At 42.7% G+C, this 23,137-nt stretch overlaps 1 protein-coding gene across 6 annotated transcripts in view; it reads left to right on the forward strand.

Annotated features, from left to right (window-relative positions):
* The window catches only part of ECPAS (Ecm29 proteasome adaptor and scaffold), a 66,805-nt gene that overhangs the window by 38,110 nt on the left and 5,558 nt on the right, over positions 1 to 23,137 (forward strand). For 5 of the 6 annotated variants that reach the window (XM_086769847.1, XM_086769846.1, XM_086769848.1 and 2 more), the window contains 22 exons: positions 2,110 to 2,233; positions 3,210 to 3,355; positions 4,472 to 4,526; positions 5,284 to 5,398; positions 6,334 to 6,399; positions 6,650 to 6,767; positions 8,304 to 8,471; positions 9,808 to 9,887; positions 10,662 to 10,767; positions 12,042 to 12,089; positions 13,103 to 13,224; positions 14,374 to 14,524; positions 15,461 to 15,526; positions 17,343 to 17,432; positions 17,925 to 17,991; positions 18,682 to 18,773; positions 18,945 to 19,011; positions 19,497 to 19,688; positions 20,680 to 20,888; positions 21,297 to 21,340; positions 21,921 to 22,113; positions 22,705 to 22,849. In XM_086769847.1, the coding sequence (XP_086625973.1) occupies positions 2,110 to 2,233; positions 3,210 to 3,355; positions 4,472 to 4,526; positions 5,284 to 5,398; positions 6,334 to 6,399; positions 6,650 to 6,767; positions 8,304 to 8,471; positions 9,808 to 9,887; positions 10,662 to 10,767; positions 12,042 to 12,089; positions 13,103 to 13,224; positions 14,374 to 14,524; positions 15,461 to 15,526; positions 17,343 to 17,432; positions 17,925 to 17,991; positions 18,682 to 18,773; positions 18,945 to 19,011; positions 19,497 to 19,688; positions 20,680 to 20,888; positions 21,297 to 21,340; positions 21,921 to 22,113; positions 22,705 to 22,849 (2,464 nt within the window). Of the gene's footprint in view, positions 1 to 2,109; positions 2,234 to 3,209; positions 3,356 to 4,471; positions 4,527 to 5,283; positions 5,399 to 6,333; positions 6,400 to 6,649; positions 6,768 to 8,303; positions 8,472 to 9,807; positions 9,888 to 10,661; positions 10,768 to 12,041; positions 12,090 to 13,102; positions 13,225 to 14,373; positions 14,525 to 15,460; positions 15,527 to 17,342; positions 17,433 to 17,924; positions 17,992 to 18,681; positions 18,774 to 18,944; positions 19,012 to 19,496; positions 19,689 to 20,679; positions 20,889 to 21,296; positions 21,341 to 21,920; positions 22,114 to 22,704; positions 22,850 to 23,137 lie in introns of those variants that run through there. The other variant, XM_086769852.1, reaches the window with a different exon arrangement.

Raw genomic sequence — 23,137 nt, forward strand, 5'->3', positions numbered from 1 at the left:
GCTGCATTCTTTTGCAGTACTTCAGAGTTGCTATACGTACTGCAACATGCCATACAGCAAAACCAAGTAGTCAAGGAGCTTTTTAAGTGTTTTTACAGCTTGTTTTACCTTTCTTCCTTGTTCACACTGACATAGGATTCAGCATTGTAGAAGCGGCTATTGAGTATCAGACAGGCTGGCTTTGCTGAGTCCTTCAATGTGATGTGATCAAACAGGCAAGAATAGTAAGAACGTTATATACAGAAACATGAAATGATTTTTCTAAGTGCCATATTTATCTCCTGTAACTGCTTAGGCTCATTACAGCTTCCTTTATAAAATATATACTTTGAAAAAAAAAATCTTAGATTGCGGGAAGCAAAGGGCTTACTTCTCCAAATGCCTAATCATTTTGTGCTTCCAGAGTGAGGAAAGAAATCTAGAAGGTACTTAGCTGGTATGGAAATCAGTTCTTAAAACTCAGGGTTCATCATAAATAATGACAAAAAAGTGGCAGAGTTCTGCATGTTCTATTCCTGAGGACTTAGAGAATAGTGGAAAGAGGACAGAGAAGCAAAGCTAAATATTGTCTGAATTCTTTTAATGTGAAGGACAAATTTGTGCATCTGTTAGAGATGGTAAACTTCTGGATGGAATTACAGGGCAATTTTTTACTACTGCATACTGTAACAAAGCCGCGGTAATTTTCGTTAATGACTGGCAGTCTTGTTCTAACTTCGTTTTACTTTTGTCCTGTCTCTCCAGTTCTTTCTGTTCACTAAGTTGAACTTTTGCACAGACTAGCAAATGGAGTGTTGTAGTTCAGCCCCACTCAGAACCAAGCTATACAGTCCATCGCTCGCTGTCCCCACCCTCACAGGGAACAGGGGAGAGATAATACAATAAAAATCTTGGGGCATGAGATAGGGACAGGGAAAGATCATTCAAGATCGTTACTGTAACAGGCAAAACAGACTCAACTTGGGGAAAACTAATTAAATTTATTAAAAGTAAAACCGAAGCAGGATAATGAGAGAGAACAAAAACAACTTCCGCCAACTCCTCTGCTTTTCCTGGGCTTAACTTCATTCCAAATTATCTCCACCTGCCTGCCCAGCCCTGAGTGACCCAGGAGGAATAGGAAATGGAGGCTATGGTCAGTACCACATGTTGTTTTCTGATGCTTCTTCCTCCTCGGGGGAAGAACTCCTCACATTTCTCCCCTGCTCCAGGGGGTCCTTTTCCACGGGGTGCAGTCCCTCAGGAACTGGCTGCCCCAGTACTGGCTTCCCATGCAGTCACAGTGTCCTTCAGGACACATCCACCTGCTCCAATGTGGGGTCTTCCACGGGCTGCAGGTGGATCTCTGCTCCTCTGTGGGCCTCCATGGGCTGCAGAGGACAGCCTGCCTCACTGTGGGCTGCACCATGGGCCTCAAGGGAATATCTGCTCCAGCACGTGGAGTGCCTCCTCCCCCTCCTTCTTCAATGACCTTGGCATCTGCAGCTATTTCTCTTGTAAGAAATTCTTCACGATCAGCTCAGGCAGATACCTCTCAGATTCTCTTCACATCTCCTCTCTTCACTTCTTGTGGCCAAGCTGGGCCCAGTCAGCCGCCCGGTGGGAGGCCAGAGGGTAAGGGCTGCTAGGCTCTCGCCTCCCCCTCTCTGAGTGTGGTTCTGCTTTTTCACTGTTTTTTTAAATACATTATCACAGAGGCATTATCACTGTCGCCAGTTGGCTCGGCTCTGGCCAGTGGTGAGAGTTTGCCCTAGACCTGGCCAAGTCCACTGGACAAAGGGGAAACTTCCAGCAGCTTCTGGAAGAAGCTGCCACTGTAGCCCCCAGCACTACACAAATGCAGCACAAGGAGGTACACCTTAAAAATAAGTGTGGAAATTCTAGCTTTTATCAGTAGTTTTGGAGAGTTTGATATTTCCCCAGTTTCCATCAATTTCAGTGGGTCTGAGGTCCCGCATAGTCTCAGAAGCTCACTGAAAGACTGATCTTATTGCAAATTGGTGCTGAGAATTGGAGTTGGGAGAGAGATTGCGGTTTTGTGGAGTAAGTGCCAAAAGCTTGGTGTGTCTTTAATTGGTACTGTCAGTGAGGCTCAGTTGTGTTTTTCAGGCCAAACAAATAGAACTGCAGTTCACCGTTGGTGAAGCTATTACCAGTGCTGCTGTAGGAACCAGCTCAGTGGCTGCACGTGATGCGTGGACAGTCACAGAGGAGGAATATATCCCTCCTTCAGGTAGGCCTTCCTAATACAGGGGCTGGGTTGAGGAACATAATATCTCACAGTTCTGGACTAAAACCAGGCTCCTTAACTTTATTTCTATGGTGTTTGGTTTCTAACAGTAGAACTAAGAGACATTTTGTGTTTATTAATGCACTGCTCAGTGTTCTGCAATGCTGGATTATATACAGGTTGTTTCACCTCTTCAAGTTCATTTGCTCAGAGGGTAGAAGACTTTATTTCATGTGCTGTTCAAATAGCTTCTTGATGAAATCATTGCCACTGGACACTGCATTTGTTTTATTTTTTTTCATTGTGGTTTGCCATGTTGCATTAGTTTCAGGTTTAACATACACAAACCTTTTAAAATAGCATTTTGAAGCCAGCAATGGAAAATAAGGTTAGAAAATTAAATTGCAAGTCTTTTTCCAACAACTTGGACTGATAAGGGTAAGTGACATTTACATGCAGTAAATGCAGAAATTTTATTTAATGACTAAGAGTCTGTACCCATTGAAATACAAGCATGACAAAGTGCTGGCTTTAGAACTAGCAGATGTAAATTTTGGCCTCAGACCTGCAAACAAATGTTTATTGTTACGGGAGTGGTCTCAGGTCTGAAGTGTACACAAAGCTGAGTATGTGCAGAATGGGGTAGAAGCTGATTTTAAGTCCTAACGAAAAAAGAATAGTGCGCTGAATCTTACATGGTTTGAGTGGTACCTGTTCTTGGCCACAGGGTCTGAAACACTTTCATAAAGGGTTGTGAGGACTCTATTCAGTGTTCCTATTAGGAGAAATGCTTTCCCAGTGACTCCAGTGAAGGCTTTTCCTGAATAAGCAGAGATTAAGGTGTCACCTGAGTGACACTGTGGGCTGATTAGGTTTTTCATTGCTGCTGCACATTGTATTGAAATTAAAAATGGGTGTGGCTTGTTCTTAAAGCTCCCTCCCCTCCACCTTTCTTTCTTTCTTTCTTTCTTTCATACAGATTTGAAAGTGAATGATGTGGTTCCCTGGGTCCTAGACCTTATTTTGAACAAGCACATTATCAGCCCCAGCCCACATGTTAGGCAGGCAGCTTGCATCTGGCTCCTGTCGATGGTGAAGAAGCTGAGCACACACAAAGCAATTAAGGTAAGAAATATGCCCTTTCCTAACACTGGCTCCTTGTCCCTATTTTTGTTTCTCACTCCTTTGTATCCCTTCCTTCACCTTCACTTACTTTACCTCTTTTCCCTCAGTGCTGCTGCAGTCTTTATTGAGGTCTTTTTGAGTCATGGCTTGTCTTCTGTTACTCAAGGAACATACTAACAGGCAGATGAACGAGGCAGTTTGGCACCTTTGTAAACATCTGACTTGCACTTAAGTCAGAGTGAGCTTAGTTTAAATAGCTGTTGTAAGATGAAGTAGCAGTACATCTTCCCTTGGGAAGAAGAGATTGGTGTCTGTATAGTTTTTAAGACTTTTTTTTTTTTTTTTAATATTAAAAGGATGTGTAGGAGGGGAACAAAGGGGAGAACTAGAGGGAATTCCTGGACTAATTTTTTTTCACAGGGCTTGTCCCAACTTTGATACCTAAAAGCAGTTTGATGTGCTTCATGTACCTTGTATTTTTGGTGCACTATGATGAAAACTTTATGTTTAGACTACTTGTCTGTAGTGACAGAATGTGGAAGGTGCTATATGAGGACTTAAAGAATTCCCAACCAAAATGTCCTGTGTGCGTAGAGGTACTACAGACTGTGATGGGACCATGTAACCGTTTTGTGCTGTCCAGGTAATGATAAAGAGCTTTGGGGCAATAGGTGCTTCACAAAAGTGAGCTGTTACATGTAAAAACCTTGCCACATATTACACTTGTTTAAATTATGCATCTCATGGGAGGTGACAAAATCCTCTAGTTTGAGGATGAAGAAAAGGTGTCCTTGCACAGAGGGTAGCCCCATCTGGCTGGCAGCCAGATTCATGACGCATTACTGCCATCTGTTAGACAAGGAAAATAAAACGTGTGGCTTAGTAATGGCATGGTAGCTGTGAAAAGATGCTGGACGAATAACTGTTATCTTCTATGAATGTCAATCAGGCTGTTACTTACCTGTCTGTAAAGGAGCATAATTCTTTTTGTAGGTGTAGCTCAAATAGGCAACTCCATTGATACAGTAGCCTCTGTTTGTTAGGAACTTGCCATGAGGTCACAGAAAGGATCCAAAATCTGAGATTAAAAAAATGTCCTTTTTTCTCATCTTACAGTCTCATCTCAAGGATATTCAAAGTGCGTTTGTTTCAATTCTGTCAGATAGTGATGGTAAGTGCTGTCACATCTTAAGAGTTTTGTCTTTTGGTGGGCTTTTAAGAGAATGGAGGGAGCCTTTGAACAGGCAGAAGGTCGCTTACTCTCTCTGTCAGTGAGCATTAAAAAGTGACTGTATAAACATCCCATTCTCATTTAATAGGAATTAGTGATAAGAAGCACAGCTTTTTTCGGTGCTTTGCTAACCAAGCACGAATCTTTCTGCATTTGCCACTTCGTACTGTAATAATATACACTGTTCAGTGGTACTACTTCTGCTGTGCTTTGGGCAGCAGGATGCGTATCATGGAGTTCTGCATGGACAGGATCTCTAAGCCTTCTTTAAGCTAGCAGATTTTGGCTTAGAGGTCTGCTCATGGCAGCAAGTGGAAAGGCTGGCGTCCAACAGCCTGTCTAAAGCTCACTGAAATTGAAGAGAGTATTACCTTTAATTTTGCTGGACTTCAGGGGCCAGCAGTGTGTCAGAATACTTAGATTTCTTGGAACTCTCGCTGTTTCAAAACCTGCAGTGACAATATTACCAGGAAGGTATCACTTAATTTGATGGGGCATATGTCTTCAAAACAAATTGCTGCTTCCGAATGCAAAGCTTGTGTCTTGCCAGACTAGATCTGCCATAAAATGGAGAGCTGTAAACTACAGCACAGAGCTCCATTTGCTGGATCATGGTTTTGGTTGAATCTTTTCTGAAATTTGTGTGTTACTTGATTACATGCTTATCTTTAATTTTACTTTGTAAAATCTCTTGCAGAGCTTAGTCAAGATGTTGCTTCAAAAGGTCTTGGGCTGATATATGAACTGGGAAGTGAACAGGATCAGCAAGAGCTAGTCACCACACTTGTTGATACCCTTATGACTGGGAAAAGGTACAGTGACCTCAGAACACAGTGAGCTATGTGTCTGATGGGAACAAAAATGTGCCTCTCTTGTGTGTGGAAAGAGATGTTTTGTAGCCAAGGGCAAACCAATACCCATATATTGCCAGCAGATCAAACTAGGACATTTCTTAATTCAGCTTAGAGTTTGTTGTGACTGAAGTTGTTCCAGTTTTGTTCCATTCAACAAAGCTTCAAAATGATTGTTCAGTCCTGATTCAAGCAGTTCAAATCAGTTGGGGTTTGGTTAAATTTCCTACTTGCTGCATAGTATAATTGCAAAGGACAGTGACCTCTTGCAGTAACGCTGAACAATGTGAGTATTGCAGAAGTGAGGACTTGCTTGTGCCTAAAATGTACATTTTGTTGAGGAAGTGTTGTTAATGGTCACTTGTCCACTTTAGTGCAAACAGTACTAGTCTTACAGGACTCCTGGCTAATAATCATATTGGTCAGTGCTGGAAATGCTCTTTAACAGCCTGATCCTGTCTAACCTGGTGTGGATGTGGACGCTGTGAAAGACAAAAGCCTAGGGAGAGTGAGGATCCAGGTAATGGTAAATGGGAAGAGATTAGCTGAATGGAAATTGGATTTTTTCATTTTGAAGTAGAGATTTGCTGTCCATTAAATGGCTTGTGTCTGAGCAGGAATAAAAAGCCATCATTTGCTGTTTTGACTTTTTATTTGCTGCGCAGTCAGAAAGACCCTCACTTTCTGCAGTGTCTCCTTAACGTTGCACATGGTACAGATTAATAACATTCCTTGTAGTATGTGTGGCTTTGCACAGCTGTATATTTTTGGGATAGGAACTGAAAAATGGGAAGTTACTGAGTTAATAAAGCAGAACAAATTAGCAACTTCTGTAGCATGCCATCCATTCAAGGATACAGTTTGCTAAAGCTAATTCTGGACTTCTTTTCTGCCAGAGCCAAACATGAGATGACTGGAGAAACTGTGGTGTTTCAGGGTGGCCTGAGCAAAACCCCAGATGGGTAAGTTTACTAACAGTGTCAATGACAGACACACAATCAGTGCTGAAACAGTATTCCCTTGCTTATAAATCTGCTTGCTGACCTTTTTACTCCTTCTTGTTCTTTTAAGTTACCATAACTTTTTTCTTGTAGTGCGGATAGAGTATTCACTCTTCTGTCTTCTTTAGGCTGTGATTTGACTACAACTTTAGCTATTATGGCATATGTGTAGATAAAAATAGTGACACTGATTTCCCTTCTGCTTCTGAAGTCAAGGTCTTTCTACCTACAAGGAGCTTTGTTCACTGGCTAGTGATCTTAATCAGCCAGACCTGGTGTACAAATTCATGAATCTGGCCAACCATCATGCCATGTGGAATTCTCGGAAGGTAATTTGTTGCTTTTGTACCACTTCCATTCCCACTGTGAACTCTGAAAACAATAACTGCATTTCTCTAGCTCTCGTTATATGATCCATCGATAATTGCATGTGAAGGCCATTTGTTGATGCTTTGGTGTCAGGTCCGGTGCAAATTTACTAGCCTGATAAAAAATGTATGATTACTTGAAATTCTTACAACAAAGCATTGGTGTCACAGGGTTCATATTATCCTGCATTCCCCTTTGAATCATCTGTGATCCGTTCCCTTTACTTTTGAGTGTGCTTAGAGGCCAGGTTTTGATGCGTTCAGTCAGTGAGAAAATATTTTCAGAACTGGGTGAATGTTCAGATGCCAAAGAAAGTGACCTTTGTTATGTAAAAAGACAGAGCAAAATCTATTCAGTAACAAGTTGCTAAAAAGCCTGTTGACAATACACTAGTTTAATCACTGTTGTCAAAAGCATCCTTTTTTAGCTTATGATATTTTAAAACTCCTGGGACCTTTAGCAAAGCGAAAGTACCATTGGATCCACTTCTTGCAAAAAAAAAAAAAGCGTCATAAATTTTAAAGTATACTTTTAAGTATACTTTAAGTACTTAAGATTTAAGTATACTTTTCAGAGCTTTAACTTGGGGAATTTTTCACTGGCTTTACAGAAGCATGGAAGAACTTGTTTTGTTTCTGGGAGCAGGCAGAGCACCTTTCATGCAGAAGAGCAATGCATCTTCTATATTGCACCTTCTCTGTTCTTTCATGCTCACTGCCTTAGGTTTTGAGTCTCTGGCAACAACACTTAGTGCAAAAAAACAAGCCCTAGTATATTAACTTTCATCCAGAGTTTAACAAGTCAGCGCATCTCTTGAGACTTCTCTCTCTTTGCACTGGGGCTTCAGAAGCACAAGGGAGCACAGTTCGGTTCCTGACCCTTGTGGAATTTCACTGGCCACGATGACTGAAGAAAATCCACTCAGCAGGAATAGATTGAGCTTTGGCATTTGAGGAAATTGCACAATCATTGAAGGATGCATCTGTAAGTCTGTGGTCCAAACCTCCACACAAGAGCTAGGCAAAGCAAGTTGTTCAGGGCTTTGCAGATGATGCCTCCCTTTTCCTTATTCTTTCTGCAGCCTTTTGGTCCTCAGAGCAGTGGTCCTGACTGAGAGTTCGTCTTTATTACTTTTCCTTTTCTAGACTAACCCTCACTAGTTTTTCTGAGAAAGAATCTCTTTTGAAAGAACATGCTCAAATCTTCGTCGTTTTAATTCTCTCCCACCACTTTTGCAAATGGGGTCAGTCAGTATCTTGAAATGGAGGTTGGAAAGAAGGAAGTTTTGAAGTAGTATATTGTCTGCTGAGTGTGGTTGTATGCTTGAAATCACTGTGGTACTGTAGGACTGACAGGGAGCCAATTCTGGTACCATTCTAGTCCTTTTGATTTTGTTTAAATGTAAGCTATGTCAGTCAGTTTTGCCACTGACAATTTGGAGCAGTAACTGAGTGAGTGAGCAGGTTGTTTCAACAAATACTTTTTTGCCATTTCAGGGAGCAGCTTTTGGTTTCAATGTGATAGCTGCCAAGGCTGGAGAGCAGCTGGCTCCGTTTTTGCCCCAGCTTCTTCCTCGGCTCTATCGTTACCAATTTGACCCCAACCTGGGCATTCGACAGGCAATGACCAGCATTTGGAATGCCTTGGTCACCGAGAAGTCGATGGTGAGTGAGCAGCAAAGTGCAGAGTGGTGCTAGCCAGCAGTATCTGGTGAGACTCCACCTGGAGCACTGCATCCAGCTCTGAAGCCCTCAGTACAGGAAAAACATGCACCTGTTAGAGTGGGTCCAGAGGAGGGCCGCAAAAATGATCAGAGGACTGGGGCACCTCTCCTGTGAAGAAAGGATGAGAGACTTGGGGCTGTTCAGCTTAGAGAAGAGGAGGCTCTGGGGAGGCCTTATAACAGCCTTCCAGTGCCTAAATAAGAAAGATGGGGAGAAACTTTTTAGCAGAGCCTGTTGTGATAGGACAAGGGATAATGGTTTTAAAATAGAAGGAGGTAAATTTAAATTACACGTAAGAAAGAGACTTTACAATGAGGGTGGTGGAACACTGGCATGGGTGGCCCAGAGAGGTGGTGGATGCCCGATCCTTGGAACATTCAGGGCCAGGTTGGACGGGGCTCTGAGCAACCTGATCTGGTTGAAGGTGTCCCTGCTTCTTGCAGAGGTGTTGGACTAGATGACCATTAAAGATCTCTTCCAACCCTAACAATTCTATGATTCTGTGATGCTCATGGGATAGCTGCATCACTGAAAAGTGGGATTGTGCAGAAAGGGGTGAGGTATTGTTCTACAGAGACAGAGATGCTTGAATCCATGGGTGAGCTGGTGGATGCGCAGAGATTTTGCACCGCCTCTAACATGAAAGAATATTGCAGACCTTGTTTGTGCAGCCAGTGTTAAAGTTTATGATTTACTTTACTTTCCATGCTTTGATATTGCTTTGATGTTGCTTATGAGAAGCTTTTCAGGAATCCTTATGGCCTAAGATGCTCTTCTTAGAAAAAGAATATCTAAATACAGTTCCTCAGTTTTTAAGTGGGAGGAAGCCCATGGGAGGAGGCTGTTCATCACTTTGAGGATAATTCCTCCCAGATAATTTCAGGAATAAGTGATTTTCATGACATGCCCTTACTCTGACTCTGAAAGGCTTGGAATTGGGTTTGCAGATCTTTTCTCCTAGCAAAGTGCAACTGCTTGTCCTGTAAATACTTGTTTGGTGCTGCATCTAAACAGTTCAGTTGATAGAGAGCTGAGGGACTTTCCTCTTTGCTCATTGTCACGGTGGTAAGCCCTGAAGGAGAGCAGAGAAGGGCATGTGTAAAGCAAAGTCAGAGTAAGTTTGCATGGGGTCAGCTCTGGCAAGCGTTCTTCCATTTGCGGTGGCTGAAAGCAGGTTGTATTGTCCAAAAGGACCTTTTTTTTTTTTTCTCCAGAGTACAGGACAAGGATGTATGGTCCGTGCTCGTTTCATTATTTTTCCTTTTTTTAATAATAGGTTGATAAGTACATGAAGGAAATTCTTGAGGATTTGATCGGTAACCTAACCAGCAATCTGTGGAGGATCAGGGAATCCAGGTATTCCTAGGAAAAGTTACAGATTTTTCTTTTCACTCTCGTATTTTCTCTTCTTCACCATAAACTTGTTAACCTGAAGAAGCTGAAGGGGGAAAGAGGACATGTCCTTTCATCAGGATAGAGCCCAGCCTTGTAATCTGCACTTGAACTGTGATAAAGTCTTGACACTATTTGCTTCATTGAGCCTGACGTTTTTTGTTGCATGTAGCTTGAGCATGACACTAAACAACGTTCTCTGAAGGAGGAGTTTTCTGGTCACAAAGTTCTTGCCTATCCTTGGACCTGAAGTACTGCTTAATGTTAGAATATCTTGGCAGTCTGGCTGTATACGTACTTGGCAGCAGAATGCCGGTCAGTATAGCATTTGTAATAAACTGCATTTTGTTTGTAATGGTTTGTAGTTATGCTGTGTTGAAAGCTTCCATTTTAATTTCAGTTCCAGACCTTAGACCATTTTATTTCTTTATACATAGAGAAAAGAAATCTGAAACAATTTTGTAACTGCAGTGTTTGCAATAGCAATCTTCACCACAGTAGCCTTTCTCACTTTTCTCACTTACCTGTTTCAGATTTTGCCTGATTAGCTAAACATTTTTTTTCTCTGCTAAAGCAGATGTTCTCGTGACACAGTAGATACGGGATGTGGGGAAAGTAAGGAATATGAAACAGTTCTCAAGTTCTTTTAACCATATACTTATATTTTAAACATATCTGTGTATACACCTGTGTCAAATAAGTAGACCATGTGAAGGAAATAAAATTCCTTGTTTGCAGCTGTCTGGCACTGAATGACTTACTGAGAGGAAGACCTCTGGATGACATTATAGACAAGCTTCCAGAGATCTGGGAAATCCTATTCAGAGTGCAAGATGACATTAAGGTAATGGAACTGATAATTGAACAAGAATTTTCAACGGAAGGTACTGTGATCAAGCTCTGAGGTGTTTAAAGAGAGATTCTCTGAGAAGTCAAGTTGAAGCCCATCAGAGTTTTGGGTATTGAATGGGCTAGAAATTCTGGCCTCTTGCAGTTAAAATTTCCATGCTGCCTTTAGAATTCTTTTTCTACGTTTCTCATGTTTTTAAGTGTTGATTTTCATTCCTGCTGTGCTTTTTCTTGATGGTTCAGCATTTTCCCTGGATAGAAGATAATTCCTAAGTATTTGCTTAACTCTAGAGTATAGAAACATTTATTTTGGGCTGCTTATGTGCTTAAGTGACTTGCATATATGAAGTCAGAGTCCTCGGGTCCTTCCAGGTTTGAGCTGTGTTCTCTCTGGATCCAGACTTCTCTGCTCAAGCTTAAGCAAGACTGAGCTGTTTTCCAAAGTGTACTGTGTACCAGGAAGTTGCTTCTGTACTAGTATATTTAGTGTGGTCAGAAATGTTCCTGGGCACTAAAACCAACTGAGCAGTTTTCCTTCAGTGCTAATGATCTATACTTGCCTCCAAAATAGAGCAACTGCCTTTTGGGAAGAATCTAATTCCTGAATTTTGTATGGAAATGGTTTAGGAGGGTCCACCTGTGGCCTGTCAGATTTTTACCAGTCCAGGTGATTGTGTTTCAGTACCCAGGAATGTTGCTGGGTACTGCCTAATTCATCAATACAAATAAAGTTAGAGTCCAGTTGGTGGTGGTGTCATATGCAGCCAGAGCTGCACTGATTTTACTGTTTGCTTTTAGTCCATTTTTCTCTAGTCGCAGACATTCAGTTGAGTAAAGCATCACTAATCGACAGGCATAATATTGAGGAGGGGGTAAAGCATACCCAAAGCACTGTATACTTCTTTTTGCAGTAGAAGGTTCTGTTGGGTTTTTTGAGTTTGATTTTGGGTTTTATTGTTTCTTTGGCATTCTTTTGTTTTGTGGGGGTTTTTTTTTTGTTTTGAAAAGAACAATAAAATAATATCTCAGCGACAAATGTGAACAGAAGCAGAGAGAACCTGGCAGTGTCAGGCAGGATTGCTAATGTATTTGTCATTGAGTAGACCATACTCAGATGAACCAAAGCCAAAATTTCTTTGAAAGATATTATGTTAAGTATTAGCCATGAGTATAGCCTTGTCAGTACTAGTGTTATACTTATCAATGAATATGATTTGTTCTATAGAACATTTTAAAATAGTAACAATGGATTATTGACTTCTTTTTTAGGAGACTGTGCGAAAGGCAGCAGAACTAGCCCTGAAAACTTTAAGCAAGGTAAAACTCTAATTTTGTCGTTTGCACATGGAGATGTGTCTGGTTTTGATGTTAGGTAATATTCACTATCATATCTGCAGGAGTGACCTGTTTACCACGGACTGTTCTCTTGAAAAGATCTCTGGTGTAAGGTGCAGTTGTGATAAACAGAACAGCCCTCTAGAAAGCAATCGTAATAAGCTTGACCACATACTCTTCTGTACTTTTGTTGATGCTGTTGAACTTCTGCTTAAAGATAATGTGATGTTAAGTTCTGTACAACCAAAGGAAAGATATAATGAACTGGGTTTTTTTTTTTTCTCTGGTGTCCTTTTTTTTCCCCACTTGGAGGTGGGATTTAAAGAAACTTCCTGTGACTTCAACAGTTCGCCAAGCCCAGCTGATGTAGTTGACTAAGCTCAGTGGAACCTCACTGGTGTGAAACAAAGTAATCCAGTCTGGAGTTCACTCTCTGGTGCTGTTACTGACACATGGGTTTTTTGGGTGTAGTATGCATATCACTTAATAATTTGTTTGGTATTCCTCTAAAAAAGTCATATTGGTGGAAGTGGAAACGAATCTTAAGAGCTGTATTTGAAATCACAGCCTTCACAAAGCAGGCAGCATGACATTTCAATGCTGCAAGTGGTGATCTGATCTGAAAACATTGTTGCAATTGCAGAATCTATTTTGATCTGGGACTTGCAGCTCTGCCTTGTGGAAAGATGGAATCCCATGTGGCTGAGATAGGCTGTCCTTAACTGAGAGGTCACTTGGCCCATCCCTTCGTCCAGATGCAGATCAAGGCCTGCTGGGCATTTTCTGGAAGCTCACCGTAGCTGAAATTTCTTTTAGGGTGTGGCTCAGGGCTTAAGTACCTCCTGGAGGGGAGAATGAAGGTGTAACAGAGCCTGGCTTTGGCTGTGAGCCATTGCTCTGGTTGCTGTTGGCTTCTTCTGTTGGAGAAGCTGCTTGAAGTAATCTGAGCAGGAGACTTCTACATGCTTGCAACACTGATTCTCACCTGTCCCCAGGTCTGTGTAAAAATGTGTGATCCCTCTAAAGGAGCAGCAGGTCAGAAGACGATAGCTGTGTTGCTTCCTTGCCTCCTAGACAAAGGAATAGTAAGCACAGTTGCTGAAGTCCGATCTCTCAGGTTAGTTTTGCATCAAGTAAGTTCCCTTTGAATTAGGTCATGATTTGTCCCAAAGAGACTGAGCTTATTCACCTGAGTTGCAGGATGTTCTTTGTGTTTGAAGTGACAAGTTTCTCCCCAAAACAGCCTTTCTGCTAAGTCTTTTTCTCAGAGTTCAAATAGCAACCCCAGGAACTTTACCTGTCTTTTTGCGAGTATCTGATATCTCTGCATATGCCCAGATTCAGTTCCTAGCAGGAAGTTACCTTCTCCCTGTACAACTGCCAAACTTACTTGCAAGAAGTTTGCTGCGCTTGAGCTGTCCTTCAGGACTGGCGTATCTCTTCTGCTTGTAAACAAAAAACTGCTGAAAACAGTTCTTGAAACAGCCAGGTCTTATTTCATGACTGGTTGTAAGTAATGACAGTTCACATCCCAGAGGTGACCGCATTTGGTCACACTGTTCAAATACATTTTATGTCATGTAACAGTTTGATGTCCCTTGATGTGTAGGGACTTCATGTGCTTGTCACTTTATAACCTTGTTTATTCCTTTGATTGCTTGAAGGACAGAAAAGCTGGAAAATTCAGACCTGGAGTGTAGCTCGTCTTCGCAAAAATGATATTTTTATTGAACATGGTTGTCCAGGAAGGTTAGAAAGCTCCTAACAAATAACAGCGAATATTTCTTGAATTTTTTAATCCCTTTTGAAGATATTAAAACCCTTTGTCAAATGCAGCCTGAGATATGTGGTCAGTCTGAAACTGACAAGTGGGATTTGAACAGATCATTGTAATTTGTTTTTTTTCTTGGGCAGAGACAGTGGATGTCTCTGGCGTGACTTTGCCCAGAGCTGCTTTAAAACATTAAGACGTTATTTTTTTCTCCATCTGTCTGTAGTACTGCCTCTTTGTCCATTCCCTTTGTGACACCATGGGCAAAGTAAGGAATCTCTATGCAAAGCATAGCATCAGCTGGAAGCTCAGGGCTAGAGTATGATTTTGCTTAAGCAGAAAAATACACAGATTTTTATTTGCAGGTAGCCTTATATTGGTGTATCTGAGATGTGGATTGGCCTTTTTGTTGGTTATGGATTAAAGTAGACCAGAGAGGTTTTTCAGCTAAGTCTGTGTGTTTCTCTGTTGACCTTCCCTTTGATCTTTTTCCAGCATTAACACTCTTGTGAAGATCAGTAAAAGTGCTGGGTCTATGCTGAAACCTCATGCTCCAAAACTTATCCCAGCCCTGCTGGAATCCTTGAGTGTGCTGGAGCCTCAAGTCCTCAATTATTTGAGTCTCTGTGCAACGGAACAGGAGAAAGTAAGTGCAATTATAATGGGAAAGTATCAACAGAAAAGAGACAACAAAGATTTAAGCTTAGTTCCGTGAACAGAAAAATACCCCATTTGGTTGAGAGGTGTTCAAAGATACAGAGAGAAATAGCTAATAAGTTACTGAAAAAAGTTTGGTCATTGGAATATGACTGGACAAATGTGGGGTTTTTTTTTAAGTGTTGAGATTTTATTTTTTTTTTTTATTCATTAGACCATATATTTCACAAAGTGAAGAACAATCTTAGTAAGAACTGTTTTTAAATGTCACTTCAACCCCATGTACAACTGTGAAACAGGTGAAGAGAAAGTCTGTATTAATTATCTGGAATGCACCTGTACTGTCAAACCTTGTTTTTTTTTCCTGGAGGATTAAGTGCAGGACTTCTTATAAGAAGGTGTGCCATAGCACTTGGGCTGGAGGTGGATGTTGTCAGCACTGTGTTCTTCAGTCTCTCTCAAAGAACCATATTAATCGGTAGCAGTCTTCTGGGAAAGTGACTGAAACCCAAAGTTTAGCTAATTTCACTGGGGGGGGGGGGGGGGGAGGACAAGGGTCAAACTCTGACCTTTGCAAACAAGAAAAGGAGTAAGCAATAGGTCAGAGTGGGACTTTTTATCTTTGTTTTCTATTTTTCCATTTTTTTCTCTCCTTTTTTTTCCTTCTTTTATTTTTTTTGTTTGTTTTTGTTTTGTTTCTGGGTGTCAGTGCATGGTTAGCTCCTGTACTCCAGTGAGAACATCCATCTGCCTCTGAAAGGGAGACATTCGTAGTTTCTAGACATAATTACTTTCTGTCTCTATGCATCTGGAATAGATTTTGGTTTGAGTTTGTGAGGTAGTGAGTTACAGCTGATGTTGCTGTTTCCACTGTTTTCATGCTGGATTGGCTTGGATTTGGCTTTTTCCCTCTTTTTTTTTTTAGACTGCAATGGATAGTGCCAGACTTAGTGCTGTCAAGTCGTCTCCCATGATGGAAACCGTTAACATGGTAAGTACTTGATTCAGAAGGGTTCTGGTGTAAGGTATGTTGTAGAAGAATAGGAATTGAAGTGGGAACTTTACAGAATACCTCTTCAGGGTTCTTTTTACTATCACCATGGGGATGTCTGTCCACTTTCTTTTTTGTATACTGACTTCTCTCATCCTGTCACCAACAGCTTGCTTCTCAGATCAGTTGTAAATAACCTTAGCTCCATTTGGAATCAGATGGATTGTTTCTCCATCCGAAGATCTGCCTGCTTTGATTGAGAGGACATCTTTCAAGTGCTTTTCTTTGGATGGGGGCTCAGCTGGTTCTGGGTTATGCTAGTTGCCATTTCTCTTCATCTCTGACGAACAGTTCCACAATCAGCTTCTCACCTGGGCCTCCAATTGGTGTGATAGTCATTATTCTTAAGGCACAAATGCTGTCCAGCCCTTGCCTCATGGTGCCTTCTCCCTCCTGGGCCTTGCCAGTGCTTTGATGGTGGAGATGTTTAGAGATAATGCTGATGCCACTGAAAGCACTGTCAGCAGCTGATGTTTGGCACCATAGTTTCCTGCTGCTGGAGTAGGAGTTGCTGATGCCCAGACACTGCTGTAAGGTCTGTCATGGCAGAGCTCCCTGCTCTCTGTAAGAGCCTGTTCCTTCCCCCAAAAAAGACCCCTATTTTCTGCTCAGGTACTGCACACAGGCAGGGGCATGGAAGCAGGCAGGGAGTGTTGAGAACTGAGCAAGTTCTGGGAAGAGCATAGCCACCAGAGCTACTCTTTGTTTCCTGCACTGACAGGAAAGTAACAACAGCAAGCCATCCCATTTATAACAGCATGTGGAGCTGCATTTTGGTGTCAGGTGGAGCACTCTCTATAAATAGTGTGCAAAGTGGCTGGGGATGAAAAGCTCCAAGTAAAAGTGGAGCCACCCCACACGCTGCAGCAGCTGCTGCTGTCCCTCCTCCAGGCCATTCCTCTGCCCTGCCAGCCCCAGAGGAATGGTTGTGCTACCCTGATCAATGCTTGGGATTTCTTAGGGCACGGGAGAGATAATATGGCTTCCCTGGAGTGGTGTGATAATGTCCTGGCTTATGAGCAACCTTCTCCCTATTCCTCAATATTCTGGGGCTGACTGGGAGATTATATGGTATAACGGATTATTCCCTTCACCATACCAGTACAGGAGGCGGAAGTGACAGCAGATGTGACTTCTGAAGCTCAGAGAAGGTTACCTTCAGTTATTGTGTGATCTTTGAGTTTACTAGAGGATGGTTCTCCCCTCTGCAGACAGTGTTCTACACAGAGTGCTGGAACCATGAGGCCTTCTGTTTTGCCCAGTGGCATTTTAAGCATAGAAGATCAGAAATCATGCCAGGAACATCCCTGTTGTATCTTCATGTCATTTATACCACTTGTTTGTCTTGATTGGTTTAAAAACTGTCTTTATTAGTTTCATTTTATTGTCTAGTTTGGATATATTACTGCTTCAGGGTTTCAGAGAGTTGGGAGAATGTTAGGCTTTATCCTAAGATATGCACACCTTTGCATCTCTTTCCCTCTCAAAAAGGAGATCTTGCTAGTGTGTTACTTTCAGCTTTCTAAACAGTTGGAGTGCAGGAGCACATCAGTTCCAGCAAATTTTAGCAGGGTCAGCTCAGCATAGAAGTGGGATAAGAGAATCTGTGTGTGGTGGAAGCCACCTTCTGGTGCTTTTTTCCCACAACACAGCAAACTCTCATGATTCAGCTGAGTAATAGAGCAGCTTAAGTCTGCCACCATTATCTTTCATTATTCTTTTTCTTTTCCCCTCCCTGTCCCTTGCCTTTCACTAGAGCTTGCAGTATTTGGATGTGTCAGTCCTGGGTGAGCTGGTTCCTCGGCTGTGTGAACTGATCAAAAGTGGAGTAGGCCTTGGCACAAAGGTATGTCTGTGATTTTAATAGTTGGTTTGGAAATTGAGAAGGGAACACAAGAGCAGTGCCAACATAAATAAAGTTCTTTTAGCTGTCTCTCTTAAAGTGGCAGCTTGGGCTTGTTCATTTCATACCAGAGTCATTTTAAATCTGAGTCTCAATCCACCTACATTACTTGTGGTTTTCTGAATGTGTGCTGCCTTAACCTCCCCTGAGGTACATGGCTGTTGTGCTCTGTGACACTTGAGTGCAGAAAGTTGTCCCTAATAGCTGTAGATCTTCCAGGTCTATGTGCGGGTCCTGGTAACTTTATAACTTTCTAATTCAATTCTTGTCATTAATTTGTAACAAACTGTTTTTCTGCTTCTACCCATGGCTCCTGGCTTATCAGGGCAGATCATGTTATACAAGTGCATATAGCACTGCAGCAAGTATTAACAATAATAACCAGGGGCTAATATTATTTTTATCTTACCTTCGTTTTCCCTTGCAATCTCCCAGGGAGGCTGTGCCAGTGTAATTGTGTCGTTAACCACCCAGTGTCCTCAGGACTTAACACCTCATTCGGGTAAGGGCTGTTTTTAGTGTCAAGTTTTAAAGGTGCTTTTTGTTGTTATTCTGTAGGTAGTATTTCTGTCTACAGTTGGCCCTTGATTTTATCACAAGAACGATCTTTACATGTGTATTTTCCTCGGAGAGCCTTGTACTTATGAGACTAACATGCTTGGAGTATGTCCTGGGGATCTTAACTACCTCATCCAGTTGGAAAAGGGAGAGGAATGAGTTGAGGGAATTTGCTAGCACCCAGCAGGAACAGGCAGAAATATCTCTAGACTTTCTTGGAGCAGACTAACAGTGCCTGTGTTACTGCAGCACTGTCAGTAAGCACTTTGTCCTTTAACTTAAGCTATGGGAGGACCATAAACAGTGACTTTGCTTCCTTGGCTATTATTCTTCTCTTTACAACTTACTGTGATTTGATGCTGAAAGCATGATCAGCTGGGGTGCTTATGTCACAGGAACATTATCAATCAGGATGTGCAGGCTGAGGCTGGTGTAACACTAGCTTCTTTCTGCTGAGCCTTGCTGTATTGTGCTGTGTATTTGTTTAAACATAAGGACCTGACAGACCTATAAACCCACAAACATGCGACAAGGAAAAATGCTTAAATTCAGACAATCTAAAGAAATGCAGGCTATTGTAATTTTTGCCACAGCGATAAAAACCCGTCTGCTAAAGTGAAGTTTCTTCCAACAGGCAAACTTATGAGTGCTTTACTTAGTGGCCTGACTGATCGCAACAGCGTGATACAGAAGTCTTTTGCCTTTGCAATGGGGCATCTAGTTCGGGTGAGTTGGGGTTTGAGACGGTTTTGGGTTTTATTTGGGTTTTTTGTTTGTTTGTTTGGGGTTTTTTGTTGGGTTTTTTTTTTGTTGTTTTTTTTTGTTTTGTTTTTTGTTTTGTTTTTTTTTTGTTTTTTTTCAAGTGTTTGAGTGATTTGAGTGTCTTCCCTGTTACAGACTTCCCGGGACAGTAGCACTGAGAAACTGCTGCACAAACTCAGCAGTTGGTACATGGAGAAGGAAGGTATGTTGCTTTTGGGGTGTTCAGTTACCAGATATGGTGCACAAAAAGTTCCTCATGATAACAAAAGCTGGTAAAGAAACATAGCTGTATTGTAATGCTTGGTCTCACTACCTGAAGAATTCCTGTGTATCACAGGATCATAGAGTCTTTAAGGTTGGAAAAGACGTCTAAGATCATCAAGTCCAATCGTCGACCTAACACCACCATGCCTACTAAACCATGTCCTGAAATGCCACACCTACATGTTCTTTGAGCACCTCCAGGGATGGTGACTCCACCACTTCCTTGGGCAGCCTGTCCCAGTGCCTGACCACTCTTTCAGTAAAGAATTTTTTCCTAATATCCAATCTAAACCTCCCCTGCCGCAACTTGAGGCCATCATTCTATGATACTGTGTATTCCTCTGCTTCCCAAGAGGCAGACCAAGCTGTTAAATGAAAATTCTGCTTCTCAGTCATAATGCATTGATTCTTTTGATCCTTCAGAGCCAGTTTACAGAACAGGCTGTGCTTTAACTGTGCATGCTATGGGACGCTACAGTCCAGACGTAGTGAAGAACCATGCCAAACATGTGCTGCCATTGGCTTTTCTTGGCATGCATGAGGTTCCTGATGAAGAGAAAGGAGAGAAAGAGAATTCTACTCTGTGGACTGAAGTTTGGCAGGAAAATGTACCTGGTAAGTTGTGTTAAGAGTGGGAAAAGCTTTCTGGGAAACATGAAGCAAGAAATACCATGCTTTCTGGAAATCCATTTTGGAAATACAGAGTTCTCATGATAAGAGATTTGGGAAGCTTGTTTCCATTTTCTTCCTTGCTGAAGATGTCCTGTATGGCTTTCGGCAGGTTAGATTCTCTGTGGCTGTTTAAAATAATTAGGGAGATGTTGATCACTGGGGATACGCAGACAGTCAGGAGAAGTATTTTAAGATTGTGAGGCACTGGGTGCCACTATAATACAGCCCTGATCGTGGCGCAGATAGTTGGACATCTTTGGAAATTTTGATACCAGCCTTTGAGGGCTGCTTCACACCCTGAAATGACAAGGGACTTTGGCCTGTATCTTGAGTTGGAGATGTCTCTGGTTATGCCTGTGGTTTCAGTGTCAGTGAATGAATCTGTTCTGTAGAAGGGCTATTTTGCCATGCTTTCTGTCTGTAGGGGAAGATCTGGATGCAGGGTGTAATGGTTTTGCTGACTCCTTCTCTGACCTGATTTTGGATCTAGTTCCTCAGTCACCAGATTACTTTTCAGGAGTTTGGAAAAGGAGCTGCAAAAAGGTTTTCCAGTGACATATTCTTGAGGGGCGGGGGCGGGGGGGGTGGGGGAAGCTATATTCCTTAGAAACAGGGTACACAGTATCTAGTGTCTGCTATATGGAAGGACTGAGATCAGCTCCTTGTCTAGATATACACTAAAGATTTCCTTTTAGAGGCACCTAGAAAACAGAACCTGTCTTCAGTTAGCCTGGGAGGAATTCTTCACCCCTTTGCTTGAAGTAGGCCTTGCTGATATGTTTTATGACCAAAAAAAAAAAAGAGATAAATCTATAACTGCTTTTTTTGTTGTTGTTTTTTGGGTTTTTTTTTTTAATTTCCTTTTTAAAAAAATAAGATCAGATTTTTGTTTGCTTTGTGGCAAAATTACAGTTTTCCTCTATTTGACGCGCAGGTACTCAGGGTGGCATCAGGCTGCATATGCAGGAGTTGATAACCATTACCCAGAAGGCTCTGCAGTCCCAGTCCTGGAAGATGAAAGCCCAGGGAGCAGCTGCCATGGCATCAATTGCCAAACAGACGGGCTCCCTTGTACCACCACATCTGGGAGTAGTGCTTTCTGCGCTGCTGCAAGGCCTGCCAGGAAGAACTTGGACTGGGAAGGTAAAAAACAAACTGGCACCTCGTGGATCGCTGTGAAGCACTAGCATGTGACCCTCAAGCCAGGAAATGCAGTGTCGCATGTAGGAGCTCTGGCTTAGGGAGTCTGCCTTAGTTCCCCCTAAGACTACTGCCACTGCACTGTATTCCAGCCTTGAGGGATACTAGCTTGTGCTCAGAGGCACTGTAAGGCCCCGTTCCACTGCCAGTTCAGTGCAGATGGAAAGCCAAGTCCTCTGCACCCTCTACAGCAGGAGTGGCAGGAGCCAGAGATTGCTTCTCTAGGCTGATGTAATAGGCGTATTTCCCCGCTGCGTCTTACAGCGGAGTACAAATGTTTCCTCTGTGCAGCAGGACTATGCCATTTGGCTGTGTTGCGTTTCTCAGTGCTATCTATTCTACTCATTGCAGGAGGAGCTGTTAAAGGCCATTGCCAGTGTCGTCTCTGCGTGCAAGTAAGTGTCTTGAATGAGGTGGTACTCTCAGGATCTGGGATCTCAGAAAGAAGGTTGTTGCACAGTGTTGTTGCCTGTCTGGTGCTAAGGACACTCTAGAAAGTTGTGAACACCATTCTGATCTCCCGTCAGCATGTGAGAAGCGTCTCTCCACTTTACTTGACAATGTGTGGGTCACCAGTGAGAGCTGGGAGGGGCAAGTGATGCTTCAGAGTGTCCTGCAGAGGTAAATGATTGCCCCTTGATTAGGCGAAGGAAGAGGATGTTGAGAGGCCAGAATTGCTAAGAAGAAAGCATAGAGTAAGGGGAAGGATGGATACCTTAAAGGGGAAAAGAGAGGAAGAGGTAGAAGAAGAGTGAGGGGGGAAAGTGCATTGCAAGCATATGATGAAAGACAGGAAAGAAAACCAGGAGGAACAGAAAGAGTAAAAGCAAAGAGCACCAGAGTGTAACTTCAGTTAAAACTGTTGGTAGGCAACTCTGTGCCTGGATGCAGGAATTGCTTCCTATCTGTTGGAAAAGCGGTGTTCAGGAAGGAATTAATGTGGATCTCATAGTTTCTGTGTGTCTTGTGTTTCAGTGTAGAGCTGCAGAAGTCAGTGCCTGGCCAGCCCACTGTCAATGATACCGTCCAGGCTGTCCTGAAAGAATGTCGGAAAGAGAACCTAAAGTATAAGATGGTGGCACTACGCTGTGTGGCTGCGGTGCTTCAGGCAACAAAGGAAGACCGGTTCCAGGAGCTGGCAGATATCATCTTTCCCATGATAAAGAAGGTGACCATTCAAGTTCTTGAGTTTTCCCTTTTTCAGAGCAAAACGCCCAAGTGGTGACAGTCCAGTGGATGCTGGACACGTGCCAGGCATCTGCCCAGAAGGCTGCTGATGTGAGGAATACACCACACTCACAGGTCCTCAGTGGGGCTGTTGGTGAGCCCTGGTGAGGGTTGTTGCTGTGCTGCACAAATTCTGAATTAGCCCAACTATTCTCTAGGCAGAGTCCTTCCTGTGGTGTCCAGCACTGCCCCAAAACAGCATTAAAAGGTAATTTCTGGCTGCTCTGTGGGCAGCAAGAGACTCCCAGGAAACAGTATAGAGTGCTTCGCAGCTCTGCAGGTGGGACTTGTAGAGCACAGGGAGGTGTTTCGATGCAAGGCTATGGATCCTGCTGTGCGTTTCTGCAGGCTGCTGTTAGTGCCAGAGCTACCGGTGACTAAGGGGACCTGTGCTCCATCTTTATGGAGGCACTGACTGGGTACAAGGACTGGTATGCACAGCCTGCAAGGGAAGACTGAATTGCACTGAAGTGTGTAGCTAGCCTCTCCCAATCCTTCTGTCGATTACACCTTCCCCCCATGGCCTCTGCAGAACTCTCTTGAGAGCATGGGCATGGGTTTACCAAACCACGATGAAGAGGATGAAGAAATGAGGGAGAAAGAAGTGCAGATGGAGTCCCTGATCTGTGCCTTCGAGACCCTAGGCAAAGCCTGGCCGAGAAGCCTGGAGACACAGCGTAAGTCAGCTAATGATGTGCAAAGCGATCTTTCTTGGCTCAAACTGTTTCCTCTTAAAATGAGAAGGGGGAAGAGGGAAGGATCTGGAGGTCATATGGGGAGTGAGGAGTCTTTTGAGGAGGTGCAGATCTTGCTGCCTGCAGCGTGGAAGATCTTAGAGCTGCATGTCCTTGGGGAGATTCCTGTACCATTGTCTTAAATTCACCTCACCAGACTGTTCAGAGTTTGTGAAAACGTGCTGGGTGGGTGGCTTGCCTAACCAAAAGCAGCTTAGTTCTGTTGCTTAC

Source organism: Chlamydotis macqueenii, chromosome Z (genome assembly GCF_036417535.1).
Source record: "Chlamydotis macqueenii isolate bChlMac1 chromosome Z, bChlMac1.mat, whole genome shotgun sequence".
NCBI lineage: Eukaryota > Metazoa > Chordata > Aves > Otidiformes > Otididae > Chlamydotis > Chlamydotis macqueenii.